The sequence below is a fragment of the Necator americanus genome, chromosome III (assembly GCF_031761385.1).
Source record: "Necator americanus strain Aroian chromosome III, whole genome shotgun sequence".
In the NCBI taxonomy this organism is placed as follows: domain Eukaryota; kingdom Metazoa; phylum Nematoda; class Chromadorea; order Rhabditida; family Ancylostomatidae; genus Necator; species Necator americanus.
In genome coordinates this window covers 38,881,695-38,899,122 of record NC_087373.1, presented here as the reverse complement: position 1 = coordinate 38,899,122, position 17,428 = coordinate 38,881,695, and the positions used below count along the sequence as shown (strand labels likewise).

General features: G+C 38.6%; 2 protein-coding genes across 4 annotated transcripts; both read left to right on the top strand.

The window, feature by feature from the left end:
* Positions 1–531: 531 nt before the first annotated feature.
* On the top strand, positions 532–17,254 carry RB195_012321 (uncharacterized protein; the record flags this gene model as incomplete). Of its 3 annotated transcripts, XM_064194125.1 has the most annotated exons (17): positions 532–792; positions 7,035–7,134; positions 7,191–7,343; positions 8,444–8,548; positions 9,034–9,125; positions 9,264–9,371; positions 9,572–9,660; positions 10,554–10,627; positions 11,019–11,133; positions 14,035–14,128; positions 14,236–14,293; positions 14,359–14,444; positions 14,578–14,648; positions 14,723–14,950; positions 16,561–16,686; positions 16,748–16,822; positions 17,068–17,254. In XM_064194125.1, the coding sequence occupies 17 exons, from the start codon at positions 532–534 to the stop codon at positions 17,252–17,254; spliced, it is 2,022 nt and encodes a 673-aa protein (XP_064051707.1). The 3 variants fall into 3 exon arrangements, with proteins under 3 accessions (XP_064051707.1, XP_013296713.2, XP_064051709.1); XM_013441259.2 differs by lacking the exon at positions 17,068–17,254 and having other exon boundaries at positions 16,748–16,826; XM_064194126.1 differs by lacking the exon at positions 17,068–17,254 and having other exon boundaries at positions 14,723–14,850; positions 16,748–16,761.
* On the top strand, positions 16,873–17,254 carry RB195_012320 (uncharacterized protein; the record flags this gene model as incomplete). Its single annotated transcript, XM_064194124.1, has 2 exons — positions 16,873–16,968; positions 17,039–17,254. The coding sequence occupies 2 exons, from the start codon at positions 16,873–16,875 to the stop codon at positions 17,252–17,254; spliced, it is 312 nt and encodes a 103-aa protein (XP_064051708.1).
* Positions 17,255–17,428: the final 174 nt, after the last annotated feature.

Here is a 17,428-nt window from a genome sequence, read left to right as displayed (position 1 = left end):
TCATTCTTAATTAATGGCTTTTCTTGTTCCACTTCATCTAGAAATTCATGGAGGTAAAATGACTCTATATGGCATACTTATCCAGATCGTTCGGCTTTATTCTTTTCCCTATAGGAAACAATAACCGAAACCTAGGTATAAACTACAGGTTACTAATACGTTGAACAAGTTCCTCATAGAACGTGTCAGCGGTCATTACTCTTTGTAAGAGCGTGCAGACAGGTGCACAGTCCGCCATTTTTCTTTTGATGACCGTTGTAGCCGTCTTTTTAGCTGCATAACGACGTCCGTTAAGGTAATTATTACAGGATAACTGTATGTGATTCTTTTCCTGCTACAGTTCCATAGACATTGATAATTCCGACTTTCAAACCTTACACTTCCGCTTCTGCGGTCCCCGCCCACCTCGATAGCCTTGGAGAACAGATGCAGGAGATCTTCCCCTCCAGTTCGCTAGCGATGAGGGCGTGACGTAGAGGCGGGGCGGGAGTGCGCGACGTCTCGCTCGCCTTGGAGCGTCCGCCGACCGCAATGTCTCTATTACGCTGTGTCATTCTCGTCGCGCTACCCGGTATTCTCGGCTATTCGCTACGAGATGACGTCCGATTATTTGACGACGTCGTCGAGACTGAAGCTGAAGCGCTACGTCGAATGCGACGCAGTGTGTCTGTGGCGACGGACGGTCGACGTCGATTGATGGGTCTCACTGAGGAGGAACATAACACTGTACAGTATTATTTAGATAAGCTGCGGCAGTTAGGAAAACAACGTCACCCGGAGGGCGACGACAAGGTGAAATCTGTTGTTTTCGTCTTGTTGCGCAAACATACTAGAAAGGTTATAGCGGATCTGTGCTGGGTGGTCGCAGAATTGCGTAACAGTCGGTGCGTTTGTACTATTGCATTGGTGCGTTCGGGGAACCCTTGAATGACCCAAGGGACAAGAGTGTGTTCTTTTGCATCAGCATTTATGAAAAGAAATGATTTATTTATAATTTATATGCCGAGAGATGCACGTTTTGCAGACAGTCTCGTTTATCCTCTAAGCGCTACGGTTTTTCAATATGTGATGGCGGAAAAATTGTAATTATTTGTAGTTTTTTTTTCTAAAAGTACAAACCATTTCGATAGAGCCCAAACCTTACAGCTCCATTGATATATGAAGTTATTTGTGAGGTATTAAGTCAGTTCTTCGGTTACTGACAGAATTAATGTGTTCCGTTCCTATTTGATGGTTTTAAATTCGTAACATTTGCTTTTTATGTTGTACGAGAATCAAAATAATCACAAATAATCTACTTACTTGGTCAAATATATTGTGCAGGTGTGGTCGAGATTCGAAAAAAATGCACAATTCATGATGTGACTTAATATACTCAATTTTGTTATTCAACCATCTGTAATTTCACTACGTGATACTTCCTCATAGATCACTAATTTGCAGTGGCTTACCATTGTTGTCATTTTCTTTAAGCCGTTTTAAATAAATAAACACCAAGGTTTTGTAGTGTTTTTTTCTATGCAATTAGTACTCCCTCTAACAAAAAAATCGCATATTCTGTTTCTGGAAGATTGATTCAAAGGCGGTTGGTTTTGTTTTTCTTTGTTCGAGATCAGTTCTTGTTAGCTCTTGAACTCTTCAATTGTCATATCTATTTCTCAATGTGCACGCACTTCTCTCCCACTTGACCATCTCTCATAACTTTTATTCGGACTGGTTTTCATCTTTAAGAACTGCAACCTCCCGAGGAAGAACAGTTACCTTGTCCTCTAGATTCGATCATTTTCATATCGTAAACTTCGTGACATCACGTCAATTCCTAGTAGACATTCTCCGGCTCAACTATCTATTTCATTGATATCGACCTGGATTCGTGACGAGAGAAAACGAAAAGGAATTGATCCATCAAGCCGACCCGACTCGACCTCTCGGTCTTGCTAGTTCCTGTTCCTCTGTTATAAATTAGTAACAGGTTCTTGTATTTGTTATCTTCCGCTTCCTTACTTTAATCACACTTTCAACACTAGAACTTTAATTTTAAATGTATTTTTAAAATATTTGATTTCCAGAAATACATTTAAAATCAAAGCTGATTTTTTTAAACTGTGTCGGGGCTGAAGTTCACGTGTTTCTGTTAAAACTGTTCACGCTTGGTTTTTTCCATTTTTTTTTCCTTCATAACGCACCAGATCTTTGTTTTCTTCGATGTGCGAGGGTTAAACGTGAAAACTGTGAACTCTCAGATGAAAGAGGAGTAATGCATCATCTTCGTTCGTTAGATAGATATCCTTGAAAGTGAGAGAAACGATGTTAGGCTAAGCGTAGCTCTATGGAAAAAGAACGGTGAACGCGAGTAAATCCAGTTCTGCTCCACTGTCTGCCACTTATGACCAGAAGAAAGACGGATCATTTACAGGAGATTTTAAGCCTGTTAGAAGATATCTGTGGCTAAGATAGAATTGATCTGGGGTTAAGCTAGGATCGAAGCTATAATTGATAAAATATCTAGCTCCTGCCCTAAGTTCATATACGATTTTAAAATTACATTTCCCATAACCTAATGTGCTCTATCTCTAAAATTCTGACAGACAGTCACTTTCACTTTTTTTCTTGATCCTTCTTCGAAACAGCGCAAATTTCTTTCGAAAAGGCCATGTTCATAGCGTCTTCCTCACCATTTTGTCGAGCAATAAAGTACTAGCACCTGTTTTTACGCTAACCTTGAATTATTACCATCTTTTTCCCTTCACTGGCTACAATTATCTGTCATTTAGAATGTGGAAGCATTTTTCTTACAAAAATTGCTTCAAATCAATTATTTTGCCTTTTGTTCTCATATCAGTGCAATACTACATAGAATACTTATTCTTTTCCACAAATTTCGTAGATTATAGGCGGAAGACATTCTGGAACTTCCTCAGCGAGAGATTTGGTGAAGATAGCTGATTTGAGCGAGTACACGATTCTCAAGAAGCACCAGTTTCAATTTCTTTTTCCTTTTTGTTTTTTTTTTCTTGCTGAGTGCATGTCGTTGGGGAAATCTTAGAAAATTTTGCAAAGTGATTGCTGGAAAATGAGTTCTTGGTTGTGCTTTTAGTGGAGCTTCACTTCTTTGTAAAATATAAGCAAAAAAAGGACAAAAAAGAGATTTGTTCTGCTGAGCTCAAGTTGAATAGATGATATAACTTTACGGTCTTCATTATTCAAGAAGAAAAAAAAACGAAAGAAAATGAGTTTGCGTAGTAAACAGGTTCTACAATCTGTTATGGTTTCTGTTCATAGAAGGCTGTTGACCTGAAATCGATCTTGTTTGAGTACAATAGTAGAACTATTTCATGTTTCTAGTACATTAATGATCTTGGAAATCTCACAAAGAAGAGAGTTTTTTTTTCTCTTTTCTTTTATCATTGGGAGATGTAACTGTTATTTTTCAAAGGAATTTAATTGTGGAAATAATTGAGAGTAACGTTCGATAGTTAATCGTCCATGACGTCACTCCCAACGTACGATTACGGGACGTTGATGTCCTTGGGACAAACCTTGATAATTCACTTGCTTTTCGGTTGTACACGCCTTTACCTCATTTTGATTGCAGGATGATTATGATTGCTTTAGTTCTCATGAAATTATTATCATAATTAGTCCTCAATTTGTTCTTTTTGTTGTCACGTGATAAACAAGAGGGCGGAGCGTATTCCTAGACAATGCACATGTGAGACGCATGGCTCATTTTTTTATACAGTTTATTCATAAACAGTTGTTTTGGATAAATAAATAAATAGTAGTCTAAGTAACAACTATCTTTCCAAACTACGTAATTTTCTGTTATGAAGCATATATTCGAATATTCACTTTGTCTACGGTACTGTTGAATCCTTTAACAGCTCAAAATTTCTATAAAACTTGTATTTCTGCACTTCATCTAATGAGGAGTGACCAGACGACCCTTTAGAAGAAACCCTACCTGAAAAACACGGTTTGCAACCTAACCCTTCCTACTAACTGCAGCATTGGCCTTCACGATGAACTTTGCCCTTTGTGGAGCTCAATCGAATCCTTGCTGTCCGGCCTTTATCTATTGGATTTCTATATGTGTGTATGTAAGTGTGCACGGCTTTGCGAAAAACTGGTTCTTCATTTTTTTGTGTGTGTGTCGGTTGTCAGCTGAAGGTTGGTTGCGGCAGAACAGAACAGGAAACGATGAAGAAGCAAATAAGTTTGAACAAGTTGGAGTTAGTTTGAATTTTGTTGATTTAAAGAAGAGGACATGTAGTATTACACTAATTTGATGGGAATAGATTTTAATTGACTACTGGTCTGAGGTATTTAAGTATTCGCAAAGATCTAAGATAGAGAGGGATGCGACTATAAACGAGGACGGCTTTAAGTGAGCGTAGAATCCTTCTTGTTCTGAACTCGGCAATATAACTTCAAAAATATAGAAATATCGTTTGGGAATTAAGTTGAGAATGAAATTTTAAGACATTCAAGTTTTTTTTTTTGACAAAGTTTTAAACCAGTTCGTTGAGGATTGTCAGAATTTTTGCACATCTTTAAAAAAAAGCTGCGATATTTCTGATGCCTTTCACTATAAAATAACAAAACTGTTCAAACAACACCTTTTTGCATTCCTTAAGAAAACCAAAAAAAATACTCGTGAGTTCTTCGAAAGTTCTCGTGAGTTCAAAGAGTTATTTGTGTTTTTCTCAGTCCTTGCTGTGCTGCGTTCTGTTAAGAGGCATTATGGTTCCCACTGCATATTTCCAATGTTGACGCCTCATTACGTTCGGATTGGCCACAGTTCAGTTTTTGGTGGTGGAGCTATACCTAGTCTATCTTCATTTGTAAATTTCCTTCGATTTGAGCAAGGTTTATATCTTCATCTATTGGTTTGGCGTCTGAATCATCCCTGAATCCATGAAATTTTCTTGACTGTCTTCAAAATAGCAGCACAAATCTGTAAGGAAATCTACAATGATCTACAAAGTAGCAATTTTATGTTTTTCTAACGCCTACAAAGTTTCATACATTAATCTCGGGATTTTCTTTCGCATGGAAGTTACCGAAATCTACACATTTTACCGAGGAATGCTCATGAAATAGAAACTTACCACATTGTATCACTCGTACCTTGGACGGATCAAGTTCAGTCCGTCACTCTTTCTTGCTGAACTTTCTTCAGCACCATAACCACTAAGGCGCTAGAGAACGACTCTAAACACACTGTGAATAGTTCATAAAATTCTCTACAGAGCGTGTTTTAAAGCTATTCTCCGAGTGTAGTCATGAAGGGAACGCGTATGGATCAGGAACAGGGTTCTTCACGATCTGTCGTTACAGTAGTTACAACAAGGAAGTAACACCCATCTTAACCTAAAAAGTTCTTACAACGACTAGGGATTCTGACCTTGTACGTATTTTGAGGAAATTGTCCAAATATTGATCCTTGAATAGATCACTAACTAAGGAAGTGTCAACTACATTTCTCCAAAATGTCTAACTTGTTTCTATAGTTGATCTACACATTACCGGAATAGATGAGTTGCGAAGAATATCTCGGAATTCGATAGATTTCGTGGGTATGTCTTCTACACATTTTCACATATATCTATCTTTGCTCGTCCTTGACAATTTTTCTTTTGTCGCTGTATCGTCTTCGACTTATTCATCCGTCAGCGCTGTTTTCTATCGAACTTTAGTTGATTATTTATCTCATATAGTGGATCCGAAAATATGTTCATTAATATATGGTAGGGTCAAAACGACATGAAGCACGTACGCAATTGCGTACGCGACTTCTCTCGAGGCGTTTCGGCGGAGCGTAGCGGCTAGTAGTGTGATGAAATCCTTGCTGGCACAACCCATCGCTGCAGTTTGCGACGGTCCCAACTCGGTCCCAACTGCTGCCTCCACCGCGCCGTTTCGAGCGCGTACGCAAATGCACCACAACTACAGTCGTGATTCATGTCGTTGTGACGCGACTATACTGTTGAAGAGTTCCTTCCACATTTCATCCCATTTCCCAGTTACTCAAAAATAATTAATGATATATTGAGGGAGTAATTTGAGGTTGTTCGGAGTTGTCAATGTTATTTTATAGAGAAAACACATGATTTGCGGTTTTCCTTCACCGTACAATAACATTTTCATATCTACCTTCACCCTCGGTGTCACTTTCCACCAACTTTGTTATTTGGCGGCTGGTTTGGTGAATCACGTGATCATCCAGAGAGCAATTACGTAGTGTTGTGGCAAATCTATAGAGAAGGATGGAAAGAAAAATGGGAATCACCAACATATGCAAGTTTTAGCACAATTCTCATAACTTGCACTTGGAACGTAGGGATAGCGTAGCTATCCCGGTGCGGATTTGTATTTCGCTCTTGAAATTTGTCTTTTTGTATACGATTTCTAATTAACCCCATTAGTTAGTTGAATAGATCACCATAGTGATCACATCGCTTCATTCCTCAACCAATTTTGTGATGTGTGGGGTTCAACATTAAATTTTCACCTATGTTTAACGTGATATTCTTCTGATCGCACGTAAATTTCGCTCAAGAAGTATCGACGTGTGATTGTGATGTTTTCTCCTGTTGTGTGTGTCTCTAATTAACAAAACCGCTGCATAAATCCATGTTTTTTTTAAATGAAATTGCCGTCACTGTAGCTATGAAGATTTTCGATTTCCGCAGTTACGGCTACGGAAAATTAAGCAAAAAAAAGGTTCAAGACGGTTCTTTCTATACACGAAGAACGATCTCTATAAGACACATTATAATTGGGGGCTCCTTTCATACGTAAACGCTAGTGTCGTAATGGAAAATACTTTTTTTTACCGTATTCAAGTTCGATTTTTGGTGATAACTTAGAAAAAAAAATGTTAATGGGCTAATAGTGAGGTTAAGAGTGAAAATGAATCATCTCTGCGGTAATTTGCTCCTGGTGATGATTTAAAAAAAACCCTAATAGCGTAGTTAACGACTGTTGCGTAATGCGTGTTCCATTTTTGTAATACTGTGGCTTTTTTTCAGCAAGACGAGAATAATGAACTTGCCAAATGGCGGAAAAGGATGCGAGGTGATATCGAAGGAGAGTTGTTGAATCCAGAAGAACATGGACGCCATTTTGAAGGTGATAAATAACATCTTTTTTTATTTACATTATTGGATTTAAATTGGATCTTTCAGGGGATATCATTCTGTTTCCTGAACAGGCGAAAGAAATCTATGAGAACGCTTTGAAAGCGGGGAATAGACGGGTGAAGCGAAAATTTATTGGTTCAAACTTGCGACGTTGGGATCCAACGCGACCTATTATTTATAGCTTTGACGGGTCTCATAGTGAGTTCTTTCGAATTTCCAATCATTTATTAAGTATTTAACAATGATTTACAATTGCATTCTATTGAAGTTTATTGGTTTTCTATCGCTCGCTCCTTATAAATGGCCTCCATCAGGTCCTAGAGAAAGTTGTTGTAATGATGTTAAGAAAATCCATATGTCCCAACAGTTCCGCAAGCTCTTATTCGAAAAATTTAATGAATTATTTAATTTCTACTCTAGTTGTATTGTTATAATTAAGTGGTAAGTAAGTCTTATGTTATGTCTCCTGAATGAAACTGGTACTCGCATATAGGCCGCACTGCAAATCAATGCCGGAACCGTAGGTTTGCCTCCCATGTCAACACACTACTTCAGTGGTGAAGCCAAAAAGTATCCTAAGAAAAGAAGGACAACAGGAGGGATTGGGAAAAGAAGGATTTTTTTGACATTGCGTCCTAAAAATTGCCTAAAATCACCAGAAATGAAGTTGCGGTCTGACAAATATCGCAAAACCATTGACGAAATAGTGGTACAACGCATAGTTGTAGTTTTCCCTTAATGCGTTCCTGTCATGCTGCATCATTCGTAATTCAACTGTTTACGCAAATTCCAGTCAGAACCTCATCAAACATTACATACGGTCAGGCGTCATGTTTGTTGACGCGGTGTGAAAATGTTCAGGTCACAAACACACTATCACGCCGTACTCCGTATATCATCACACATCGTATCATCAAGGTCTTATCTAAATATCGATAATACGTAGTGAGACAGCAATGAAAGAAATGAAAAGTGAAAAAGTTTCGGATGCATAGAATTCGGAAGAGTGACTGGTAAAGAGAAAACTTAAAAAACAAACGAACAATTTGGGTTCTTTTCAAGTTATCTTGCCTGAAATTTAGCTGTTTTGAACTTCACAATTTGAAGCATTGAGATCAAGAATTTGTTGAACGTCTCACATCAAAAAGTTGTAAGTAGGAGGCAACAACAGAAGAAAAACAAATACTGTTAATAAAGGTCAACACCAATCTTAGCTAGCGTTCAAGCAAATCAATAAAGAAAAACATTTGCAATTTAAATAGTAAGAAGAAGAATAGTAAAGATCTTCATATTTCCAGCATCTCGAGAACAACGTATAATCGAATTAGCTTTGGAGCACTGGCACAACATCACATGCCTGAATTTTGTCCGCAACGACAACGCAAACAGCGGAAATCGCATAGGTAAAAGATTAAAACACTTTTCATTTGAATTCCTTTAAATTTTCAAAAAGTCAATCTGTCGTGTTCACTCCTCATCACGTTCCCTATTGTTTTCTTTGGAAAATTTTTCGAAAGATTTGGCGATTTGATTCTATAAAACGCGTGGAACTGTAACCTCGGTTGTGTCTCAGTTCACAAATTTAATACAGTTCAGAATTTCCCAACTTATCCATCATTAAGCGTTGTTTGCGCTCGACCTTGATTGTATTGAAAGAAAAAGAAGTTGATACGTCTGAAGTTAGTTGTATCTGCTGGACGGCGGAAATAAAGATCACTGAAAAAGAGTGTCGCAATCACTGATCTGCTTATTGCTCCTGTTCTGGGCAGACGAGGTCCAAAATAAAACCTAATTATACTGCCTGAAAAATTGTCGATGTACACGTTTTTGCTGTTTTTAAAGTTCTATCGATCTGTTTCACTACTTTACATGAAATTCAACATTCCAGTTTTCACGGATGTCGATGGTTGTGCTAGTAATGTAGGTAGACATCCGCTTGGTGAGGAACAATTAGTGTCGCTAGCGCCCGAATGTATTAGAGTGAGCGATTCTTTACTCTTTATTTTTTTCGACAGTTACTTGTGGACAGTTTTTTTCTTGTATTTGTTTTTCGATCGCATACGATTGTGTAAAGCTATGATTATCTTAGTGACTAGTGTCAATCTTTTCCTATTTCAGCTGGGTGTAATTGCTCACGAGGTAGCACATGCACTAGGATTTTGGCACGAACAATCACGACCAGATCGTGATCAATTCGTGAACGTTCGATGGGAGAACATAGACAAGGTGAGAACATTGACCTAGAACGTCACGAAAAACCTTATCGGCGGAAAAATGTATTACAAAGTTAGAGTTAATGAGAAGTGAAGGGCACAAGAAATTCCGCATGTCTTTTTAGCTGTTTCTTTTGTTCTCATAATCGATTTTCTTGAGAAGAGAGAAATTTATGGATGTGTTTGTAGGGAGTTTACGTCTGTTGCATTTAGGATTCTAAAGGACAGTTTCTGAAGGAGGACCCAGATGACGTTGACAATGCGGGTGTGCCATACGATTACGGTAGCATTATGCACTATAGGTAAGTTAGGGGAATCTATTGTTTAATTTTCTTACAGTTAGACGACAGTTGGTGCAAAGTATCATTCGAATGCACTGTTTCTGCAATTTCTGCGTTATTTGCTATTAGCTTGATCTAATACTGTTGTGCACTCATAACATTCTCGCTCATGCTTAATATTTTGGGCCATTTATTCCCAGCCAAGCTTTTATGTGGAAATCTTATCGATAGATTTGAATTTCGAGTTTTCCTTTCGCTCGTAAGCTGTTTCAAAGGCAGTATTCACAGAAATTTCCAATGTAGGGTTCTACATATCCGCTAGTAACTAGGGTTGAGGATGTTGCAGTGAAAACGAGAAACGTCCTCTACGAATACAGGAACCAGATGGATCAGGAGCATCGGACTGATCAATGTACCCTACGAAAAACTCTTTAAACCCCTAGGACTGATTGACTGAAACTAGGTAAAGTAGATTAGAGATGAAATAACACGACAAATTCTTCACATACGCATCAGTTAAGAAATCCCCCCATTCCCTCGATCTCATTGGGTTGGGGGTAGGGGGGAAGAGTTGCTTCATTGGGTAAATTGCTCAGCTCCTGATTGCAATGAAGCAACACATACTGTTTGTTTCTGGTCTGTTTTCTGTACTCATGGAGGGTGTTTCGTGTTTTCGTAGTGTTTCAAGAAGATCAGATTTTTGGGAAGAGTTGCGCTTAAACACAGTGAGATCTGTAAAATATGTTTGGATCCCTGTCTGCTGTTGGAGAGATCATAACCTATAGAATTTTTGCAAAAAGTGCCTTTAATACCAATGTTAATATGGACACTGAAGGGAAATTTCCAGCGCTTTGCAAATCTACCTCACAGGAGTTGGTCGGTGAGGAGATTAGAATTGCAATTTTTTTTTTCAGGAGCAAAGCATTTTCTCGTTACGATGATCTCTATACAATCAGCACTTTCGTTACGGACTACCAAAAAACTATTGGTAGGTGCATGAATCAGTATCGTTTCGTTTTAAAATTGCGCTTATAATTGTTATTCAATACTTAGCAATTATTTCCATTCTTTCTAACACGATTTGAATTTCGACCATTTGCTTTGCTTTGAACCTGTTTCGTTAACAAATATTATTCGTTTGGAAATTTCAATTTCCATCGCGCAGCGATTGAAATCAAGGTCATTACGCAATTAAGAGTTGATCTTTGGATAATGGGAATGATTTGCAAAAGCAGCCGCGTGGAAACTAAAAACCGTTTTCCCTCTGTGAACAGAAAATTGAGGAGTGCTACCTGAACAATTTATGAATTTGTTCGAAGTTTTGCTTTTTCTTTCCATGCCCAAAACTTGCGCACTATGATGTCTGTTTTTGTGTTTAGGACAACGAGATCAACTATCATTCAACGACATTCGATTAATGAATAAAGTCTACTGCAGTAATGTATGTGCACGGAAGTTGCCCTGTCAGCGTGGTGGCTATACGGATCCAAGGAGGTTAGTGATTAAGGTTGAGGACTGCTTTTCGGAGATTGTTGCTGCAAGCTATTCCTGAATGATTCTTTTTTTATCACACTGATACACGTCCCTACTTTTATATTGTAATACTAACGGAAGTGTGTTCCCTTCTCAAGATGGGACGATGTTGTTTCTGTTAGAGATATAATGATCGTCTCAAGACTACTGAAGTCATGAGACCATCAAAACAACAAAATGTAGTAGTTATGTGGTCAAACATCGTCCTACTATCAAAACAAATGATGTGTGAACTGTCAAAATGACATAATCAGTACCAAAATGACATATCAGTTTATGACGAGATGCTTTCCATCATAGGCTCTTTTGACTAAATCTTAATAGACAAATTAACTCTTTTGCTGCGTAACTTGGGGCGAAATAAAAGTGAGAAACATCAAATTTTAACGATCATAAAAGTTTCATGTGAACAGCGCTATCTTCAAAGCAGAACTTAAATCTGGCAGTTTTTGAAAAGATTTTCGATTCGGCCTATCACCGTAATCGTATTGGATCACACATAAGCTTACTGTTTTGTGAAAAGTCTAAGGATTTGCAGAATTATAATCTTATATCATATAATAATACAATAGATTGGTTCGTTTTGTGTTCGTTAACCACTCACTACCATATGTGGACTGTATGTGGACCATATGACTACCATATGTCATTGTTAATTATGGCTACTCGAAATACATTAGAACAATAGTAAAATAAAGTAAAATAACAGTATCCGAAATTGGAACGCCTCCAGTAGTTAGGGCGAGGAATCCTCTGCCACATTTATTCTTTGCTCGCGATTTGTATCTTGCAGGCATCTGAAGGTGGTGTCAACTTATTCATCAAAATTATAACAGCAACTTCTATACTGGTTACGGATTTTGATTGAAATTAAACTTGAGAGATGTTATGTTCAAAACCTGCTGTCGAAATCCGACTCCTGTTTACTGTTTTGCATTACATTCTTTAGACACCGGTTTACGCAACATCTATCATCGCCAGTCGAACACGTTCGTCTTTCGTCCTATTCCATCTATTAGTTATCACTTCAAAAGAAGAAGTCGATAGCGATTGTGGAAGTGATCAACACCACCAGCCGTGATGGTGGATCATCCAGTTTGTTCTTCCAATGAAATATGGAGCTGATTGGTACCGAAAACGCTGCAAGATCGAGACAGCCGCCTGAACAATACGCAGTTCCGTTTAGGGTTGAACATCCTCTTAAAGAAATACTAAACGATCATCTAGGGGGCGACAAATGATCGGTGGGAAATGGTATCTATAATAATTCATCATAATCTTCTTAGGAACAACAATTCATAAACATAACAGTTCATGCTGTTTGTAGGAAATAAACAATTATGAACAGAAATAAGTTAAAGGATATTCATTATTTTTTTGCGGCTAAGGCGGAAAATAAGAATAAATGGTGGTTCGGTTATGAGAAGTTTGGTCGAAGAGACCATATCGATCCACTCATTCGGTCTGACCTCGCTCCGTACCTTAGTTTAACCACCAACGTCCTCTCATACTCTTTGCTTTATGTTTCTTGGTGTTTTATTTCGAGCCAATTCATCTTAGTATCTGGGACTTCTTCGTAACGGATATTTATGTTTAGGAGTATCCATCAGTGTTTACTTTATTTATTTATTCATTTATTCCCATTCATCATGAGTGCACCGAAAAATCCTGTATATTAGATTATATAATCCTGCTACATGGTAAAGGGCTTAGTCTGTGTGTAAATGCGGCGTCTTTGTGTATCACGAATATACTTTATGCAGTGAACTGAGTTCAATTTCGGCTCATTGTTTTTGTCCAGGGACGAGTCTGATGTCGTCGATTTGATGCGCAGCCGCCAGCAGGCAGTAAAAGGGGTGAGACGGATCCCATAACGTCAAAGTGATGCGCCGGAGCTAGAAAGCGGTAGAATGGGCTGAGACGGGTTCCATGCCCCGTCTCTTCCCTTTTACTGCTACAACGTCGAATAGGTGCGTCGGCGTCAGAAAGCACTAAAAGGAGATGAAACGTATCCTACTGCGCCAGATTACATCACAGAAGACAGAAAGATAGGGTGAGACGGGTCCCATGGTGTCGAATTGCTATGTCGGGACCAGAAGCCAGCGATGGGTCTGTGCGCTGGCAGTTAATATGATCTCATCTAACACTCTTATCTTGATCAGTGTGGTTTCTTTCATGTTTACCTTAAATGCAGTTTGAAAGAAATGTAGAAGAAGCAGGTTTTGCCCATAACTTGGATAATGTTTTCAAATTGTAGTGGTATTTCTACAGTTTTAGGTTAAAATTTAATCCAATGTAACTAATTTATTAATTATTAGCTATAATAATTGATTAAACTGATTTTTTTAATGAGAATAGTGCAAGATGTTTCATCGATAGAAACACTTGTGAAAGAAAGACAAAGCGTTTGTTGTTGGTATAAATAAGAACAAGTTCGTTTTTGTCGTCACAGAATCGAACATTTTGTTATTTACAAGTGCTTTATTTATTTACAACAACAAGTTCGATTCTGTGACGACAGAAATTTACTGAGTGCTGAAAACAGGATTTCCTTTTCACTCAAGTAGAACATCACAAAAAGTGAAAATCCGGTGTTAGCTGGAAGTTTAGCTTTTATATATCTTAGCAGACATCGCTTTCTAGTTGCCACCCGATCACAGATGACTTATTTGGAAAGATTTGAGCAGCACTGTACTCTAAAATCCTGTAAAACCTGGGCGCCTTTACCTGAACAATCTTAAAAACTTTAATCTCTGTTCATTGAGAGTTTGAAGACAGCGCCTTTTCTTTCCGAAACTATGAAGTCGAACGCTAGCGCATAGCTTTCTTTTTCTTGAAACTACTGTATCCCCAAATTTGAAGGTGTGATCGATGTCGCTGTCCTGATGGATTCACTGGTCAATTCTGTGAGCAAGTAATGCCGGGGTACGGTGCTATTTGTGGCGGAAAAATAAGTGTGAGTGCTTTTATTATATTGCAAGGTGTTGCCTCAAAGAAGTGAAACAAACTTCGAGTTTAATTGGAATTTCAATGGCTTTGTTTGGAATATTCCCTATTTTTTAGGTTAACAGCGGCTGGACAAAATTCAGTAGTCCAGGATATCCGCGAGAATTCAAAGAGGGTGAGTGGAGAATCTAATTTGTCTAAATGGTAAGAGATGTTTTAATATTGTTTTTTGCACTTCAGGACAGGAATGCTCTTGGCTGCTTGTGGCTCCTCCAGGACAAGTAGTCGAAATGCAGTTCATTGGAGAGTTTGAGATGTATTGCAAGGTTAGTAATTCGGATGAGTTATTGATTTTATTGTTCTTATTCTGATTTAATAGCTTTCTATTATTTGTTTTCAATTATTTCAGTAGATGGTTTTAATGACACAGTTGAGATCCTTGAGACAATTTTAATTAAGGTCAGGCATTCCCTATGCATGGACTACGTTGAAGTTCGAAATTCAACTGATTTTGCCAACACTGGCATGAGGTTTGCATCATTCACCTTATAAAGCCATTTTAAAAATAGTCGTGTTGTATTTGCACTTCATTTCATTTCTACAGATATTGTTGTTATGGTACGCCTAATACGAGCATTCGATCTGCAACAACCGACCTTGTGGTCTTGTTCCGCAGTTTCTATCGTGGTGGCCGTGGATTTGAGGCACGAGCTCGGGCACTACCAGCAAATGGTCAGTGGGCATCGTGGAACGCATGGACACCCTGCACAGCAAGTTGTGGAGCATGCGGTTCACGGATGCGGACACGTGTCTGTTACTATGGAGCATGCGCGTATGTATTACACTCTTTCCATATTTACATTTGTGGAGTGCCACCTTGAAATCTAACAAGTCCCAGAGTGTTTGTGCCAATTACGGTTTTTTTTTTCTAGATAATTCCCCTTCTACCCCTCACGATTTTGCATGACTTTTTATCCACGCACTTCCAACCCACGTGACCTGTGTGATGCAAGAGCATGTTAAGCACGAATTCCACTCAGTGAATTGAAACTGAGGGGCAATTCTATATTGAAGAGAATTATCATTACAAAATCATGTAATATATAAAAGTAGAGATAAAAGAAGTCTTGTCTAGTTCACATCATCAACAACGTTGTACAGAACAAACAAATAATCAACAACAACTGTGGTCGGTCACATGAATCACAAATGTAGCTTTGCATTTGCGTACGCTTACGAAACGGCGCGGTGGAGGTGGCAGTTGGGATCGGGTTAGGACCGTCGCAAAATGCAGCGATGGGTTGTGTCAGCAAGGATTTCATCACACTACTAGCCGCTACGCTCCGCCGAAACGCCTCGAGAGAAGTCGCGTACGCAATTGCGTACGAGCTTCATGTCGTTTTGACTCTATTATAACCGTGTTTTTGAGAAGCACTTATCGTTGAGCTAAATCCAGGTGTTTTAAAGGTAATTCTCGTCTGGGATGCAAAGCTTATGTTCACCTTCTTAAATAATAGTTAAATGAAGGACCAAAAAGGTTTCCCCATCGAAAATCGACTTTGCTTGAACGAGGACAGCTAATAAAATGGAATATTTATGTTACACAGTGACGTAATAATTGAGGGATAGGAACTAGTACAAAACACTCTTAAAATTAACGTATTATATTTTGAAGGAAATTCCCACACATTTGCAGGGATGGTAAAAGGGATGGTCGCATAACTACTTGTGCAGTATATGAGCACTAATGTCCAAAAAATCGAATTGTCTCTGTTATAAACCACTGCTATATAACTATCTACAACCAAGGTTTCGGAACAAAATGTCCTGAAGCCTGGTGCAATCGCGTAAATGACTGCTTTCGAAGTGGCTGTAATCAGATTGCAGAGATGAGTAAAGGTCCCACCTTGATTGCAGCTGCCAGCTCTACTGCGCACCTTCAAGCGCAGCCGCTTACGCAGTTCCGCCAGGCTTCAGGTCTTTTTAACCTGACTGTAGATCTTCGTACACTGCCATCCTCGAAAAAAGCAACATATGGAGTTATATAGGTGAAAATACCTTTTTCAACGCCATTGGTTTTAAGAGCTGTCTCTTTTTTTTATTGCTCGGCTTTATCCTAAGGCTACCCGGGTGATTTCGCAGCCGCCCGCGCGCTTTCCGGGCAGCCTAAGGCACGTTTCTGTCAAATAGTTGTCGAATAGCAAATAGTCAAATAGTTGTCAAATAGCAGAACATCCTACTCACCTCCATTCGCATATTTATGAACTCTTCCTGGGATTTGTTCTAAACATCCCGCCCGAAATGTTTCCATATATGTTTTCGTTACGCTATACTTATCGTTATATAATTTAATGCAGTCTCAAATAGAGTTAATTCCAGATGCATGCTTTTTTTCTGGAGTAGATTTTTTATCCCTATCAAAACTAACGAAATCTGTTGTAGCGGTGAACCAGTGGAAACACAAGTCTGCAACACACATATCTGTAACGGACTATGTGCACAAAAGAAAACGGAGGATGGTGAATGTAGCGGATTCTTATCATTATTACGAGGAGTCAGGTGCAAAAAGTAAGTGCGCTCAGTATCGCTTAGTGTGATGCCGATCTAGAGAATAAGATGAAATTTGCAGAGAACGAACCGTAATGGAACCATGTGATAACGCTTGTTGTCCAGGATTTTCAAATGTGGGTGGTCGCTGTGTGCGGTGATAAACGGGGTGTTTTTGGTCTATGATCAATTTTATGTATAGCATTGATGAATGAACAGGATAATAAATTTTATGTAATTGTCAAGCTTTTAACTGTTAAACCAACTCGTTCCACATCGTTTTCAGCTCGCAGGAAATTGGTGGTGGATGTATCATACTCTAACGACGAAAACGTTGAATTCGTTTTTTTTTTCTTCAAAAAAAAGTGCTCAGACAACAACGGTGAACAATCAGGTTATCAGGGAATTCGGATTCGTAGTGCAATATGACGTAGGCGGTTGCGTAAATAATCGCGAAGCTTCTGAGGCAGTTCCCATAGTTCTTCAGCAAACACCACAGCACGAGAATGAATTCACACGCAAAGGTAAACATTATGAATTTGTTCTCATTGATTTCGATTTTCCACAAATGATTATCGATGTCGTTTAGACGTGTGAGCCGAAAGTGTAAGCAAATGTTGTAGCCTTCTTTAGCTGTACTTCACCGCCGCTCCCTTATCTTTTAACATATAGCGCAGGAAAACTTGAAAAACTTCCTAATCGTTTTCTTTTTCGTAGGCACATATCAAAGAAGCAAACATATAAACTTTTCTAATCATGTGCG